Source organism: Myotis daubentonii, chromosome 5 (genome assembly GCF_963259705.1).
Source record: "Myotis daubentonii chromosome 5, mMyoDau2.1, whole genome shotgun sequence".
NCBI lineage: Eukaryota > Metazoa > Chordata > Mammalia > Chiroptera > Vespertilionidae > Myotis > Myotis daubentonii.
Window position 1 is genome coordinate 104,987,039 of NC_081844.1, and position 17,781 is coordinate 105,004,819.

Consider the following 17,781-nt stretch of genomic DNA (forward strand, 5'->3'; position numbering starts at 1 on the left):
TCCAGCTCCCAGACTTTTGGCCAGAGACAGAGACCAGAGATATAAATGGAGCTTGTGGGTAAGGAGGCGGGACTCACAGTAATTCCAGACTCTAGATAATTCCACGTGGGATCAGAACATCCTGGAGGCGCCAGTCCTGGTCTCGGATTCTTCATCTGTATAATGAGCTCTGTGGTCAACACAATACAATCACAGCAACAGCCACTGCAAATAATAATAGGAGCCCTTGGTATATGCCAGGCCCTCACATGCATTCTTCACTGACTATGACGACCATATGATGTACGTGCTATCATTACCCTCATTTTATCCATGGGGAAACTGAGGCTCAGGAGGTTTGCTTTGTCTAAAGTCACATGGCTAGGAGGTGTAGGAACTGGGCTTTAAGCCACCACATGGCACTGCCTCTTAACCAATGGACCGCCCAGCGCAAGCATGCCATTTGCAATTTAGGGTTCAAGTTCTCATGTATTATTTAATTTAAGCCTCACACGGGCATGCCTCACCTGGGAGCTATTTGACAACCATATCACAGACGAGGAAACTGAGGCTTGGACAGGTGATGGGGTCTCCTCGCCACTGCTTCGCTCACGGGGATGTTAGGGTGACGCAGAAGTAGAAGGTATTGCCACCCTGGAGCAGAAAGATCCCCTGGGGAGGGGAGAGGGCAGGGGGTGTCTATGCCATTCCTGTCATAAGCAAGCTTAGATGGAGAAAATGGCACAACCTACCCCCAAAGCCCCAGGGTCCCCTCTGGCAGGCCTACTGCCTCTCATTCCTCCTGGAACAAGCCAGCTTGGCACTGGGCTTGAATGTTCCCTAAGAGTTGAGCTGGTTTCGCCATTGAAAGCGCTGGGCACAGAGACAAGGGCCGTTTTCTTGGATCTGCAGCGAGCATTTCACCCGAGTATGGGAAACAGCCCCTGTTCAGCACCCACTATGGACCCGATGCAAACATCCCACTGCCTCCCACCTGTCCATCAGCCGCCCCAGATTCTACCCACTCCTGGGGCACTGATGTCATTGCCAGGATGAGGATAAATATTTAAAGGGACTCTTACTTAACTGGTAAGCGCTTCCTCTCCAAGTCCCCTCCATCACTGTCTCTGGCTGGATTTCGAGAACGATTGTTCTGACTCAGAACCAGAGCTGCCTGTGGTTTGTCCTCGGTCATGTGACCATTCTCCCCCTTTTCGTGGTGGGTGGCCTTAAAGATAGAGGGGACGGGTCAGTCTGGCCTGGCTGTGAACATCAGGTCAGGCCTCCCCTTGACCAGATGTTGGGGAGACAAGACCCTGGCTGGTGGGAGAGAAGGAAACACAGAAGCAAAAGGGACTGAGCTCCCGTGACTAATGAGTCCTTTACTATTTCTGACACCCGCCTGGTGCCGCAAAGGATTTGGGGTCATTTGTGAACGTATACATAGGAAAATATTAAATGCAAGTGACCCAGAATCTGAAGGCAGTGTAGAATGTAGGTTAAAAATGCAGGCTCTCCACTCTCATCATCATTGTTGGCGAGGCAGCTGGTCCGTGGGGGGCTGTGTCCGTGCTGTCCCCGAGAGCGACCGGGTGTTGCTCTGGTGTTAGCACTGAGTGTTCTGGAATGCCCCCAGGCCTGGGGAACCAGGACAGTTGGTCACCTGCCTGCTGAATGCCGGCATCGGTTGTGAAAGCTGCGTGGTCTTATTCTCATTTTAGAGATAAGGAAACAGAGGCTCGGGGAGTTGGAATAACTGGTTTATGTGCCCTCACCGAATGAGTGGTTCAAGTCCCTGGGCGCCAAAACCTTGGTCTCCCTTCCTCTGTGTCTCAGCATCCCTCCAGGGTCAGAGGCGTTTTGTCCCTTCATCAAGGTTCTCAACCAACACAGCCGGCACTGCGCTGGGACCTGCGGGGAAGGGAGTTCATTCACTGTTCTGCGCATGTCAGGCCTGGGGAGGGAAGAGTGAACCAAAGACGAGCTTTCCTAGTCCTGCTCTCTCGGGTACCTTCTATCCTGGGGGAGAGGCAACTTTAAACAGACAGACACACAAAGGAGTCTCCATTTATGTGCGAATCAACACGACGGTGCATCCTATGTGAGATGAGCTGGGAGAGAGAAACTGGGGTGCTATCACAAAGGGCCTCACAAGCTCTGCCAAGCAGCGTGGGCATTGTTTTGAGGGGGTGACAGGCGGGTTTACTGAGAGAAATGGGTCGATCTGAGACACAGTAAGGAAGTAGAAGTGACAGGATAGAGGGGAAACTTGGGTGAATAGTTGCTCTCCAAAATTCATGCCCACCAAGACCACAGAATGTGACCGGATTTGGAAATAGGGTCTTTGCAGAAGCAATTAGATAAAATTAAGCTGAGGTCATGCTGGATTGGAGTGGGCCTGTTTCAAACACTGTTGCCCTTGTAAGAAGCAGAGGCAGAGACAGACTCAGAAAGGAGACCAAGGGGAAGATTCAGGCAGAGGTTGGCCGATGTGTCTACAAGCCAAGGGATGCCGGCGACCGTGGGAGGCTGGGAGAGAGGCGTGGGACGCATTCTCCCACACGCCTCTGGGACAGGGGTCCTCAAACTTTTTAAACAGGGGGCCAGTTCACTGTCCCTCAGACCATTGGAGGGCCGGACTATAGTTTTAAATAAACTATGAACAAATTCCTATGCACACTGCACATATCTTAGTTTGAAGTAAGAAAACAAAATGGGAACAAATAAAATACTTGTATTTGCATGTGGCCTGCGGGCCGTAGTTTGAGGACCCCTGCTCTGGGAGGACCCAACTCTATCAATACTTGGATCTCAGACTTCTGGTCTCCAGACTGTGAGAGACCGGCGTTTTGATCTTTAAGCCACCCAGTTTGAGGGAATTTGTTACAGCTGCCACAGGAAACTAACACAGAGGGGAAGGGGATGAGGAAGGAGGCAAGAATGACTCCCAGTGTTGTGACGAGGGTGTCCTGGGCGGCTCGTGGTGTGGTTTGTTGAGCTAGAGAACACGGGAGAAGCCAGCTGGGCCATTTGCAGAGAGCAGAGCCCTGAGGACCCAGGACCCGGGACAGGTATATTTTGATGGGCAAGTACGAGGAAGAAAAAAATAAGGCATCCAGAGTCCATTGAATCTAGGAATCAGGACTGCAGCCCTAATCTCTGTCCTTTGCAGGGCTGTGTCCTGCCTTCAGTGACTCTAGGAGGAAGAGGGGGAAGCAGCCATGAGACATAAATGAGTCTGTCTTGCAGGGCTTCCTGTTGGTCAGCCAGCAGCCTACGTATGGCCTTTGGTGTCCAGTTTAAACTGGTTCTTCTTGTTTCATGATTACACAATAAAGGGGGCCCCGTGGGCTCCAGAACCGAGGCCAGTTCTGCGCATGCTGTGCAATGGGGCAGGAGAAGCTAGCATGGGACAGGACACATGGCGGGGGTGGGGGAAGCGACGATGGAGAAGAGGTGGCTTCAAGGACCAACTCGGTCTCCTGCCATTTTTTCTCTGAAAGCACCTGCAGGTGCGCCCCCAACCCACCCACCAGTTCTGTAGCAAAATCAGCTATGGCACTGGTCCTTCCAGCCCCCAGCTGACCCTGCAGACCCGCTGGCACAGTTGGGTGCAGAGGGCATCGAGACCCCAACATCAGGTGCCCCGCCCTCCACACAGATGAGTCTGAGCACCTCCAGCCAACAGTGCTGATGAATTCCTCTTGCCTCTTGGGCATCATTTTCTCATAATTATAGTGGGGAGAAGACAGGGAGCCCCACTGAGAAAGAACGCAGAGCCCCATGCCGGAGCCCCAAGGCGAATCCTCCCTGAGGACTACACTAGAGCAGCACAGTTTTTTCCAGGACGTAGAGGAAAGATAAAATCTGATTTAATTCCTAGGAAATTGCCTTTTTACCCACCTGTGTAAGCCTGTATTTAAATGCTAATATTTTTGGCCTGCTGGGACGCCACATTTATTTTCTTCCTGCGCAGCCACAAAAATCATTTATTTATGAGAATTCCAGCTCCTGCCCTCTCTCCTGAATTCCTCACTTTCATTTTCATCTACCAGCTGGATGTTTCTCTCCCCAAGACATGGGGGATCTGTAACCTTCTCCCTCCCCACCTTCAACCCTCCGTATACTGTCCTGTTCTGTTTCTAGGACTGCTGGTGGCTTTTGACTCCCAGGCCCCAGACTTTCCTCAGATCAGTCCCCAGTCCCTTTGATTCAACCTCCTCCTCTTGGGGGGGAATCACCACATCTGACTGAGCCTCCACTTCCTCTTCTGTAAAATGGGTATAATAATACCAACCCATGAGTTTGTTATGAGACCAGGATAATCCACATACGGCCCCCAGCACAGCATCTGGTAACAGAGTAACAGATCATGGTGATTATTTTTAGAGCGATCATGACCACCCCGCCCCCACCATGGAACCTGCCCTCCTCTTAGTGGTTGTTCTATCATGAGCTGTTCAGTGAGCTCTGAGGGGACTCTATCCTGCAGATTAGGAAACACTGCCTGGTTGCTGTTGGCTTCAGAGCATTTTCATGCTCTGAAATTCTCTACCTTATGAGTGTGTTTGCTTGTTTATGGTCTGAGCACCCCTCCTGCAATCTACCTCTAAAATGCAGTTTCCGCAAGGAAAGGGATTTTGTCTTATTTACTGGCCTAGCCCCAGTGCCTGGCACATAGTGGCATTCTAGAACTTCAGAAGGGAAGACACCTCGACTGGGCTGGTAATGAGGCTCCTGACCCCAGCTTCAGAGGTGCCCTGCTCTGCCCTGTTCGCTGTGTTGGGCTGGGACTCTGCAAGCCGCCTTCCTGCATTGCTGCAGGCTGGGGAGGGGCCCTTGTTCCAGGCAGTTTCTGCTCCTACGGACCCCACTCCACTGCTCTTTCCTCCACCCCTGCCTGTAGGTTCCCTCTTGGCAGTTGCTGCCAGTTTCTGAAATGTGTTTTTTGAACGCCCAGAATCAGCATCATGACTCCCTCTGAGAGGTACCAGCATGAGCCAGCAGGCACCCGCTCCTCAGAGTCTGGGTCTTAGCCTCATAGGGTCCCCCCTGCAGGATTGAAGGTTCTGAGGATCCCAGCTCTTTCCTTTGTCTCTCTCCCGTCCCCAAGCACTGGAGCTGCTCCTGCAGTCAACTCCACGAGTCCTCAGTGCCCCCTTTTAGCCTGTTTGATCTTCCGATACCTGCTGGACAAGTCTTTATATGTAACTAGAGGCCTGGTGCACGAATTCGTGCATGGGTGGGGTCAGGTCAGCCCGCCCCAATCGGGGCTGATCGGGCCAGGCCAGCCAGGGGGAGGGGCCTCGGGCCATGGGTGGGCTGGCCCTGCCCCCTGGTCAAACTCCAGGTTGAACTCCTGGTGGAGGCGTCAATTTGCATATTAGCCTTTTATTGCATAGGATTCTCACTGTTAAATGGCCATGGGCTGTGTCTCCCAGCTGCACAGTGACACGGTGACTGAACCTATGCCTGGCCATGCCCCTCTCCACCCCACCTCCCAGCCCACAGCCATGGCCACAGAGGGAACTCAACTCCTTCCAGGATGGATGTCTCCATTCTTGCTCCACGATGCTTCAGGAGACAAGGGTTTAGGATCAAAACGGACAGCTGCTTGTTTCTTGCACTATTAAGGCAAACTCTTTTTCTCTCACGCTGCCAGTCACTTGAATTTTGAACCCTGCGAGATTTGAAATAAGTTTCCAATATCAAGTGGTCTTGGATTCAAATTCACCCTCAGCTGTGTGGCCACCTACAAGCGACGTTCCCTCTCTGGGCCTGTTCCCTCATCTGTTGAATGGGTAGCATAACAGTACCTGCCCTTTCAGGCTTATAGGAAGGATTAGAAATGGGGAACGTAGGTACTTGGACCAATCGCCGGCACCTGGAAGGCACTCGTGGATTCTGCCGTCACTGTTATCATTGCGGGGATGGCCTCTCAACCCGCTGAAGGCCAGCACGTTTGTCCTCTCTGAGCCTTGTACAAGGGAGGTCGGCACACTCTCCTGGGCCCGGATGCCACCTGGAGCTCCCACCTGCCTCTCCTTCCCCCTGGAACTGGCATGGCCGGTAGATGCCTGTAGCTGGTTCCAGGTGGAGAGATAACTCGGCCTTCCCGAGTCCCTTTGGCTGATGCACATCTGTGTCAAGGAGGCTAATTAAACCCTGCTAATGGCCTGATTTCCCTGGTGCCACCTGAATATTCCAGGAGCACGTGGCCTCTCTTTCCTTGCAGTCACGTGTTCCTTGAGCAGAAAACAATTCTCTCCGGTTGTGCGTTTCACTCGGGCACAACTTGCCTTCCTTTGCCGAGAATGTCCTTGGCACACTCACCACCTTGCCCACATTTCTGGGATTTTGCTGTGTGATGTTGTGGATGCTGCTGACCCTCTCTGGGCCTGAGCCGTTCATCTAGGACTGAGTACCAATACTTGATGCCTCGCTGAGATCAGAGGAGACTGAAATGCTCCGTGTTTGGGTTACTACGAAGGGAGGTTAAAATCTGGAGCTTGGTGCCATGATTTGCCGTGATCACCACGCTTTATCTGCACGGCCTCCACTCCCCTGTAGAATTGTTTTAGGGCACAGAGGCAGGGGTGGCAACGCCACCAGCAGTGGCAGCAGTAGGAGCAGCAGTCACGACCTTTGCCACTGACAAAATGGCTTACTCCAGCAGAACCTATGTTAAGCACATGGACTTCATTTAAATCTGCCCAAATCCTGTGAGGTAAGGATCATTATCCCCATTTTGCAGAAGAAAAAACTGAGGCTCACCTGCTAGCTCAATAGCTGCTAAATTGCAGACCTTAGAATCCCAGGTCTGTCTTTGGCCTTTGCACTTGTGGTTCCTGGGCCCTAACAGTGATCACCCCAGAGAGCGGTATGGCCGGTTTGGGGCTCTCTGCTCAAATGTCATTTTTATAGAGAGAAGCCTTCCCCGATGACCCTGTGAAATAGGAGCTCCTGTCACTCTCCATCCAACTGGGCTTTCTTTTTCTTCAAAGCACGAGCCTGTGTATAGACACAGGTGTTGACTGACCTGTCCTTCCACCACGCGAATCTGAGCGCCATAAGCTCAGGGACGTTGCTTTGTCCACCACCATACACGGCGCCTGGAGCAGAGGCCAAGGTGATCCATGGTTATACATGCTTCACAGGTGCAGACTGAACACGTGAGCGGCTAAACACCTGGGGCCAAGGCCCATGCTCTTAACCAGCATTGGCCAGACCCTTCGAACAACAGGTGCCACTGTTTCTTTTCCCCCAGGAGGCCGTTCAGATGTTGGGATTCCAGATTCCTGAGCTGGAGTTCAAATGCAATCCTCCCCCACCCCCCACCCCCAAAGAAACCACATGTAGAGGGTGAGTTCCAGCTCATCTGGCATTTTCCCAGCTGCCAGTCTCCATTCTCTTCCTCTAAACCAGTGGTTCTCAGCCTTGGCTGCACATTAGAATCACCTGGGAATCATTTCAAAATCCTGATTTCTGGGCCTCATCCTCTGGAAATTCTGTGTCTTTGTTATGGGGTGGGGCCACAACAATAGTCACAGAGAAACAGAATTTCTGGAGGATGAGGCCCAGAAATCAGGATTTTAAAAAGATTCCCCAGGTGATTCTAACGTGCAGCCCAGGTGGAGAACCACTGTTTTATGGCATCTCTGAGGACTGCTTTCTTCATCGAGAAGGGCACTAATCACACTCCTCCCCTATCCTGATCGGAGCACACAGGCTCTCACCTGCTCTGCAGGGTGGAAGCTGATACGGAGCAGCTGACTCCAGTGGGGGCACTGGAGCAGGAGGCAGCCAGAGGCAGGAAAAGGCCCGGCCGCGCGCCGCGCTGCCCACTCCGCCCGACTGGTCCGTGATGCGCCAGGTCACGGAGAGGCTGCCGGCAAACTTTCCACGCCGTGCCCAGCAGCAGCTTCCTGCTCCTGTGGGGAGTTCCCCCAGCTCTGATCAGGGCACAAAAAAAATCGATCTATTAGATCAAGCAGGAAGGAGAAGGCAGGAGACCAGCCGGGAAGCTGCGGAACGGAGTGTTTTGGCGTAGCAGTCCCCTCCCTTCTGACTGGAGTATTAATTGCTACATTGCCACTGCCTGGAAGAAAGACAGCCAGCAGAGCCTGGGAGAGCTCCCGCTCCCTCCCTGCTCGCTCCGCTGCACGCTCCTCCTGGTTCCCTCGGAGCGCCCTGTGCCCTGGCAGCGCTGGCCCAGCCCTGGCATCCCCAGGTCCTCCTGTGGGTAGCACTTGAGTGGAGGGAAGGACAGCGTGCCCTGCAGGCTCTCTGGATGCAGGAGCCGGGCTCCTTGCAGAGACAGCTGTGCGGTGCCAGGAGCTCCTGTGGTGCGTCCCTCTCTCCGGGCTCGCCCAGGCGGGCGCCAGGTGCCAGGGGCACGCAGAGCGGAAGCCTTCGCTTCTGGGCACTGACTGCAGAGCCTGCCTCCCCTCTGCCACCATGAGCGGCTGCTCCAAAAGATGCAAGCTTGGCTTCGTGAAATTTGCCCAGACCATCTTGAAGCTCATCACCGGGACCCTCAGCAAAGGTAGGAAGCCTGGCCCGGACCCTCCTTTTCTGCCTTGACGGGATCTGGCTGGTCGGGGCACCTCGGCGTGGCCAGGGGGGCCGTTCTGGTGTGCGTGGGTCCCGAGGAGGCGGGGAGGGACCGGTGGCTGGGATTTGGGGTTGCTGACAGCCTGGGTCCTGGCCTGGGCGGGCGGGCACCCGGCCAGGGAGCTCAGCTGGCGTTAATTGTCTGGAACTTTGGAAATGGGTTTGATGGTGTGTGGCGATCAGTTACAGTCCGGCAGAGGGAGAGAGCCCTTCCCGGAGCCCTGGAAGCTGCTTAGCGTGACTAGAGTTTCAAGAAGTTATCCGCAGAGTGTGTGTCTTGTTGATAAGAGAGACTTGGTGCGGGGGCTGTGAGTAACTGAGAACGGAGATGCTGGAGGGCCAGCAGGAGGCGGCCCTGGGCCCTGGTGGGGGTGGGACCCCGTCGCTCTGGGCTTGATGTACCGAGCTTTCTCGTGGGGTTCCAGCGTGCTGCGTTTCAGGGGCTCTGGTCGTCGGTCTGCCTCTTGGACCCCTGTCCCTTCGCATCGCCTGCCTGTGTTGATGTCTGTCATCTGCTTCTCTAAGTACGGGGGTGGCAGCCAGTCCCCAAGTTGCCTCCCTGGCAGCCCAGAAAGGGCGGTAGGGGACTACAGCCAGGACTGTGTGTCTGTGACTCCGCCCCCGGGGCAGAGGGGAGACTGTCTTCTCAGGGGCCGTCCCTGCCTCTGGAGCCCCATCTTCCACCCTGACCAGGGAGGTGAGGCCCTCGGGGACACCCTGGCAAACTTTCTGGAGAGAATATTTAAAGGGACAGCACCAGCATGATGTGGCTTTGCCGGCTGGAAAAAATGTCTTTAAAATTCACACCTGATTCCGGAGGTGGGGTTATGGGGGAGATGCATTGGAAGCAGGAGGCAGGAGAGTTGATCAGGATTTTAAAACTTGAAGATGAGCGAAGAGACAGGCCGTGTGTGGCAGCTCTAATAATGGTATGGCTCAGGTCCCCAGCTGCGTCGTGGGTTTGGCCTGCTGCAAATTGAGAGGCGGGTGTGTGTGTGTGTGTGTGGTGGGGAGAGAGGGTGAGGTGTTGCTATCTATTTTCTCAGGCCCTTTTATCACTCCTGTTCTGTTCCCACTGCACTCCTCCAGGGAGCCCAGGGGGACTGCACCCCCAAGGCTGAGGGGTCAGCTGCCTGGCAGAACTATTGGGAGGCCTGTGTGGGATGGGCTGATGTGAGGAGGAGCGTGCAGAGGGCTGGGGAGATTGCACAAAGTCCCACCACTCAATCCTCTGAGACAAATTGAGGCTCCACCCCCACCCACCACCCCCACCCCAGTCATCTTCCTCCCCGCCCCCCGCGTCTCTGGCACCAGGATCTCAGGAGTATGGGGTGACCAGGATCTCAGGAGTATGGGGTGACGGGGCAGCATCTCAGGCCAGTCTCTGCTTCCCAGAAGTGCAGCAGCAAGAGCTCGGGTTGGAGTTTAGAAACCTGGGTCTCAATGCTGACTCTGCTCCCTGGGCAAGCCCCTGCCTCGCTGAGCCTGCTTCCTGGTGTGGGAGATGTGTCCGTTACCTTCGGCCTGTCTACTCCCAGCACTGCCTCGAGGACCCAGGAAGCTGAGACGGGGATTCCTTTAGAGCAAGGGTCCTCAAACTACGGCCCGCGGGCCACATGCGGCCCACCGAAAACATTTATCCGGCCCACCGGGTGTTTTTGCCGCCGCTGCCTGTTGATTAGCAGCCAACTAGTTTTTTTTTAAACTATAGTCCAGCCCTCCAACGGTCTGAGGGACAGTGAACTGGCCCCCTTGTTTAAAAAGTTTGAGGACCCCTGCTTTAGAGAGTGTGTTTCAGTGGCCACACATGAGGGTGTGGTCGGGATTGAGATGGGCCTGGGTCTAGGGAGGGTGCCCCACGCCATCTCCTCTACAACCCCAAGGTCAGAAGTGCCTTCATTTAGCTGCAGGTGGGTCTGCACACACCAGAGGTGGGGAGAGATCACAGAGGGATGTTCTGCAGCAGGAGGGGTGAGTGTGAGAAAGTGAGTCCGTCAGAGAGAGTGCTTGCAAAGGGGCGTGTGTGTGTGTGTGTGTGTGTGTGTATGAGAAAGAGAGGACTAGAGATGGAGAGAGAGGATGGACAGCTATCTGAATTCAAGAGCATGAAGATGCCATCTTCTGCCTACAATCGTTGGCTCGATGTTTGTTTATTACCGACTGCTGCACACTCATTACTAGACATGGGACACGTGGATGAACAAGATGCAAGCCCTCGCCCTGGCTGGTTTGTCTCCGTGGACAGAGCATCTGCCCACAGACTGAAGGATCTCAGGTTCAGTTCCAGTCAAGGGCACGTACCTTGGTTGCAGGCTCGATTCCCAGCCCCTTGCGGGAGGCAGCCAGTCTCTCATATAGATGTTTCTCTATCTCTCCCCCTTCCTTCCACTCTCCCTAAAAATATCTTCAGGTGAGGGTTAACAAACAAACAGAAAGGATGCAAGCTCTCCATCCAGAAATGGATATTCAGGTGGGGGCACGGACGGAGGACACAGGCACCACCTGGACATGATGCTGATGGAGGCATGGGGGCCACGGGGCCAGGGAAGGGCAGCCTGGGGCAGAGCTGAGATGAGCAGGGGGCAGGGCTGGGCAGATGGAAGGACTGTCGGGCTCTGCAGAGAAACCAGCCAGCGGGTCAGGACAGCCCCTCTCTCCTCTCAGAATCCCAGACACTAAGATCCATGTCGCATGGAAAGTGCTCCATGGGAACCCGCACTGGGGACCCGCACCGGGACCTGGCCTTTCCCTGACCTGCCTCAGTCCTGAGCTTTCTGTGGCTGAGGCTCAGGAAGGTGGCCCACAGCTGGTGCCAGGACAGGACTGTGTCTCCCAGCCCCGCACAGAGCACCAAGTGTTTACACAGCCTGGCTCTGCGCCAGGCAAACCCTAGGAAGCTGGTGTACTGCCCAACCCAGGTGTTTGCTAAATATCCTATCTAATAAAAGAGAAACATGGTAATTAGCCGTACATCCGCTACCCTTCCCATTGGCTAATCAGGGAGATATGCAAATTAACTGCCAGCCAAGATGGCGGCCGGCAGCCAGGCAGCTTGAAGCTAACATGAGGCTTGCTTATTTTAGTGACTGAGGAAACCAACGTTCCCCGCCTGCCTTGCTGGCCTCTGAGCTTGCAGTTTGAAACATTGTTACAAATATAGAAGCTAAACAAAACCCCAGAAACCTGCTTTCAGCCTGCTGGGATCTCAGATCTGGAGTTGATACAGTGTTTCGATTATAGAACCCAAACAAACCAGATACCTGCTTTCAGCAGCACAGGCCTCAGAGCTGGAGCCAGAGCTAAAGCTGGCCCAGAATAAAAAAAAAAAGAAAAAAAGGAGCAGTTGGGAGCTTCAGTCACCCGCCAGCCTGAAAACAGCCCTCAGCCCCTCACCCAGGCTGGCCAGGCACCCCAGTGGGGACCCCCACCCTGAAGGGTGTGTGACCAGCTACAAACAGCCATCATCCCCTCACCCAGGCTGGCCAGGCACCCCAGTGGGGACCCCTACACTGATCCAGGACTCCCTTCAGGGCAAACCAGCCTGCACCCACCTGTGCACCAGGCCTCTATCCTATATAGTAAAAGGGTAATATGCCTCCCAGCACCGGGATCAGCGGAGCCGCGAGGCCTCCTGGCACCGGGATTAGCATGAAAGGGGGCAGCGCCCAAACCCCCTGATCGTCCTGTGGCTCTGTGTGTGACAGGGGGTGGGGCCACAACCTCCCTATCCGCCCTGCTCTGTTCGTGACGGGAAGGCGCCCCAACCCCCTGATCAGCCCTGCTCTGTGCCTGATAGTGGGGAGCTCCCCAACCCCCTGATCGCCCTGCGGCTCTGTGTGTGACAGGGTGCGGCGCCCCAACCCCCTGATCGGCCCTGCTCTGTGTGTGACAGGGTACGGCACCCCAAACCCCCTCCCCCCCCCCCCCCCCGCCCACGGGCCCTGCTCTGTGTGTGACGGGGTAGAGCCATAACCTCCCCATCGGCCCTCCCCTGAGTGTGACAGTGGTGGCGCCCCAACCCCCTGATCGGCCCTGCTCCGTGGGTGATAGAGGGCGGCACCCCAACTGCCCCCCCCCCCAAGGGCCCTGCTCTGTGTGTGATGGGGTAGAGCCATAACCTCCCCATCAGCCCTGCCCTGAGTGTGACAGTGGCGGCGCCCCACCCCCCTGATCCGCCCTGCTCTATGTGTGACAGGGGGAGGTGCCCCAACTCCCCTATCAGCCCTACTCTGTGAGTGACAGGGGGGAGCTCCTCAACCCCCTGATTGGCTCTGCTCTATACATGACAGAGGGAAGCTCCCCAACCCCCTGATGGGCCCTGCTCTGTGTGTGACAGGGGACAGCGCCCTAACCCCCTGATTGGCCCTGCTCTGTGCATGACGGGGTGGCGCTGCAACCTCCCCATCGACCCTGCCTTGAGTGTGACGGGGTGGTGCCCCAACCCCCCAATCGGCCCTGCTCTGAGCCCGACCAGGGGCTGCATATAGGGATTGGGCCTGCCCTCTGCCACCCGGGAGCAGGCCTAAGCCAGCAGGTCATTATCTCCCGAGGGGTCCCAGACTGCGAGAGGGCACAGGCCGGGCTGAGAAGCCCCCCTCCCCCCCCCCCGAGTGCACAAATTTTTGTGCACCAGGCCTCTAGTTTCTTAAATAAATGGCTGTGGGAGCAGGGCCAGGCCTGGAGCAGGTGAGTGGAAAAAGATCCGTCTAATGCAGTGGTTCTCAACCTTCTGGCCCTTTAAATACAGTTCCTCAAGTTGTGACCCAACCATAAAATTATTTTCGTTGCTACTTCATCACTGTCATGTTGCTACTGTTATGAATCGTCATGTAAATATCTGATATGCAGGATGCTCTTAGGTGACCTCTGTGAAAGGGTCTTTCGGCCGCCAAAGGGGTTGCGACCCACAGGTTGAGAACCGCTGGTCTAATGTATAGACCAGCCCTCAGTGGATTTAGATGAGGCTCTGTGTGGGCATATTACAGTTGCTTAATGATTTGGGGGTTTAATTGTGTTTTTGCTTATTCATTATTTATTGCACTGAGTCCTACGTTGCTGTAATCCAAGCCTTAGAAGGCGTTTCTTTGTCCCTCTCAGGAGCATAGAGGCACTACAGGACCAGGTGCCCCCTGCTGGTCCTGGGACCACGTATTGTTTCTTAGCTGCCTTGGGCATACCTGGGGGGCAGGGGGGCCCACAACCCCTTCCCTGTCCTTCCTGTCCCTGAAATCGGCTTCCCCCACTTGATGCCAGCAATCCCCTTTCCTGGTGGTCCAAGCTGCTCCGTGGCCCAGGATCCTCATCGGTGCCCTTTTCAAAGATGAGCTGGTCAGGTTCTTCTGCTCACACCCCCACCCTTGGCCTTGAGCTTTTCCTGTAAGAACATGGTTGGGAAAGGCCGTCTTCCCCACCGGACTTAGGACTGCATGCTCTTTGCACACCACTGTAGCCAGAATTCCTGTCTAGTGCCCAGCCCAGAGTGGGCACTTCACCAGCCGTGTAGGATGAACAGAGCAGCACCGCCTGGCACAGATGCCAGCCAGGGCCCTGAGATGAGCTTGGCGTTGGAGCTTTCTAGGACGCACCAGGCAGGCCCCTGTCCCAGCAGCTCAGCAAACGTGCTCTGAATCTGCCCACGTGCAGCCAGAGGGTGAGCTTGGCCAGACCATTCATCCAGAACTGTGCCCGAGTGTGCTTCCTGGCACCCCCACTCCTGCCCCTCCAGCTCTCCTTTGGTTTGTCTTACAAGCTGGATGTCTCCAAATTTAAAGGAAGAGTTTCTCTTCCATTAAAAAAAAAAAGAAGAAGAAGTTTGCAAACCAGCAATGCAGGGGAAAGGACAATGGGTGCCGGCCTGGGACATCTGGGTCCTCACCCCTCTGGCCACGGGTGCCTGCACTATCACGTGGAGTCACAAGGCCCTCCTTACAGGGTTCACGCGGCGGTGTGCGCACGGCTCCCTGCATGGCAAGTGCTCGGCGGACGTTCTTTGGTGCTGCAGTTGATCGCTGATCCTCTCAGGGCTGTGAGCGCCATGGGCCTGCGTTCCTCACTCACTGCTGGTTTTTCCAGCACTGGGCACAGACTCCGAGGGGCGTCTCTAGTTTCTAGAACATTCCCTGCTTCCCCTCTCCTGCACGTGCTTTCCGAAGGCCCAACCCCGTGCTGAGATGACATTTGCACCATTCCCCACACCTGGTTCCGTTATCAGGAGCATGACTCTCAGAGCCAGTGCCCCACTCCACCCCCAACTCAGCCAAAGCCCAGCTCCTGACTTAGATGCGCAGTTAAACCAAGGTCTGGGAAACCCGCCTCTTCCTGTGCAACCAGCTCCCCAATCCCTCACAGAGCCCCCAGGGCTGCGGGTGTGCAGCCTGCATTCTGGCCAAGCAGGTTCCTGCCCAAATCCTTCTTAACTTTGGGAACCCATCCGTCACCCCAGGCAGAGATGGCAGAGCCAAAACAAGGAAGGAGGAATCCAGGCAAGGAGAGCTTGTAGCATCATCCTGGCCACCCACGTGGCTGCAGCGTGGGGAGGCGGTGCGGGGGCCGACCTTAGAGATTTGTCTCCAGGACAGTGCCCTGGAGCCCCCCCTCCCCTCCCACCCAGGCCCAGGCTGTTTCTCTCTGTGTGAGTCAGGACCTCGGCTTCAGACCCATCCGAGACATGCTGTTCCTCTTGCTTCCTCCTCAACTGCTTGCTATTCAGGATCCTCAAGAAACTGACTTTGAACTTGGGGACGGGCTCTGCCTTTAGCAGGTTGGGCTGAGTCCCAACTCTGCCTGGTGTCTCCCAGCTGTGTGAGCTTGGGGGAGTTACACAACCTCCGCAAGCCAGGGTTCCTCTCTTTTAATTGGAGATGATGATATTATCAACTGCCAGAGGTTGTTTTTCCTTTAATGAGAATAATACAAGGAACAGGCTGGCAGCCATCCGGTGACCTTGCACTTGCAAGGAGCTGAGGGTGAGGCCCTCCTTAAACATTGCGCCCTCAGCACCTCTCTCCTCTCACCCCAGTCCTGGCCCTGGAAGTAGGCATCGTAGTCACCGTATTAACCGATGAGGAAGCTGAGCTTTAGGTAAGCCAGGGGGCCCAGCAGGCCCTGCTGTGGCTGAGACCAGGTGCACGGTGCTCCGCTGCACGGGGCTGGGGGGATGGCCCTGCAGGCGCTGCTCCCCACCTCGGCACCAGCAGAGACTGCCCCAGTCTCCCCCTCACTTTGTAGGTGGGTTTGTCAAGAGCTGTTGCATCAGCTGAGTCACTTCAGGGCAGCCACCTGTCCTGTGAGGGGCTGGGGCAAATGCCATAACGTGGTGTGGCCTGGGGTAAGGAATGAACTTCATGGGGAAAGGGACCGTGCCTCAGGCCAAGGTCAGCAAGACAGCCACGTGCATGCTCTTGCAGCTCACATAGGTGCGCCGGGGCCGGGCCCCTGCCGGATGCTGAGTGCGTTCTGCACCCACGAGGAACCCCCTTCTTATAGGGAAAGTGTGAGAAGGGGTTTTGTCGGTGGGGAAACAAATATACAGGTTCTGGGTGCCAGGGAGCCTGGGAGTGAGCTGACTGTTTACTAGAATTCTCTGGGCAAGCACCGGCCCTGACACTGGGGACCCGGGACCTGTGAGCTGGGGCAGTGCCTCCGCCTTAGGAGGGTGCCACCCGTCCCAGGAGAAGGGTGCATTCTCCTCTGGAGGGAGAAGCGAGTCTCCACCATCGCAGGTCACGGCTGGCTCCCTGTCCTGGCCGTGCAAGCGGGCACCGGGGCTGTGTTAGGACAGCCCCACTGCCTGGTGGCTGCCGGAACGTCTGCGTGCTCCTGCCTTGTCATAGGTGGAGCCCTCGATGGCCACAGCCCGGTCCAGCTTCCTCTGCATCCAAAGCCAGCGCCGCCAGGGAACGTGCTTGCGTGGCTCTCAGTTTCGAGTAGCCCTGATCCCAGCCTACAGATCTCTCATCCTGGGGCCTCTGTAGCAGGCCCATCACTCCGTCTCCCATTCTGTCTGCACCCCAGCTCTCTAGGGTCCGTAATCCCATGGCCAAGAGGACAGAGGAAGGTGAGCCCTCCCCCACTGCCCAGGCTGTCCTCCCTGGGCCCACCAGGCCTCTCCTCCGGGTGACCCCGATACCAGGCAGGGATAATTTGTTCAGGGCTGCTTATCTTGGCCGCGCTGCGCAGACATCCTATTAACTTCAGGACCACGGGGGAGCGGCTAGCGTGTCCCAAATTAAAAGTGGCTGGAAATGGGCCCCTCTCGCAGGAGGGAGGGCACCGTGGGCTGCGGCACCAAGACGCAGGGTGGAGTAGATCCAGCCAGGTCCCGGTCAGCCTTCAGGGGCCCGGAGGTCGCTGGCCGTGCCTCAGAATTCTAAGGGTGACAGAAGCTTGCCGAGGTCACTCCTCTCACCAGGTCCCGTGTCCCTGAGAGCCTTCGATTCCTGAGGGTGGAAGTGGTTGTGTGAAGTAGGCAGGGAAGGCAGCAGATAAAAACACGGGGAGCCAGACTGCCCTGGGTTCAAATCTTACCACATGCCGGCAGGATCACCTGGGACAAGCCATGTCCCACCTTGTGTCCTCTTCTGGAAAATGGGGCCAGTAATTCCCACCACACGGGGCCACCACAGACTGAGGGAGACGGGGCCTGTGACACTCAGAGGGCCCCACACATACCAGCTGCCCATCAACATCAAGTTCCCACCCTTCTCATCTTCTCACATGACCGAACCTTGGACTGGTCGCCAGGAGGAAGCAGGTGGAGCTGAGGCAGCAGGCTCTGGGTCAGGTCCCCGCCCAGCCCTCCTTTGGGAGCCCTGTTCCTCCAGTTTCCCTGCCTCAGTCATTCTCAGCTGCAAGTCCTGAAATTGGGGCCTTGTCCACTGCTGAGACCACCCTTTATATGTAGTGGTTGCTGTGTTTACTGGCCATCCTTCTATCCACATGAGAATGTGAGCTCTGCATAAGCACTCGTTGGGTGGGCCTTGGTTTTGGTGCCTCAAGCGCCCAGTGGATGTTGAATAAATGATGACTGAAGGCTTTGCCCGCCCAGCACCATCCGGTCATGTGGCTGGAACCCCTTTTTGAGGCCTGGTTTTCGTTGTGCTAGTTTGGAGGCCTCCCACTCCCCATTTCCCCGTTCTGAAGTTCTGTGCTGGAGTTGGACAGAGCAACCAGCCAGAATGACCTTGATGA

General features: G+C 55.9%; 1 protein-coding gene across 1 annotated transcript in view; it reads left to right on the forward strand.

Annotated features, from left to right (window-relative positions):
- The first annotated feature begins 8,249 nt into the window (after nt 1–8,249).
- Nucleotides 8,250–17,781, forward strand: part of KCNIP1 (potassium voltage-gated channel interacting protein 1) — a 251,455-nt gene continuing 241,923 nt past the window's right edge. Inside the window, exon 1 of the mRNA XM_059695364.1 lies at nt 8,250–8,524. Coding sequence (XP_059551347.1) covers nt 8,437–8,524 — 88 coding nt within the window. The 5' untranslated portion in view covers nt 8,250–8,436. The remainder of the gene's footprint in view (nt 8,525–17,781) is intronic.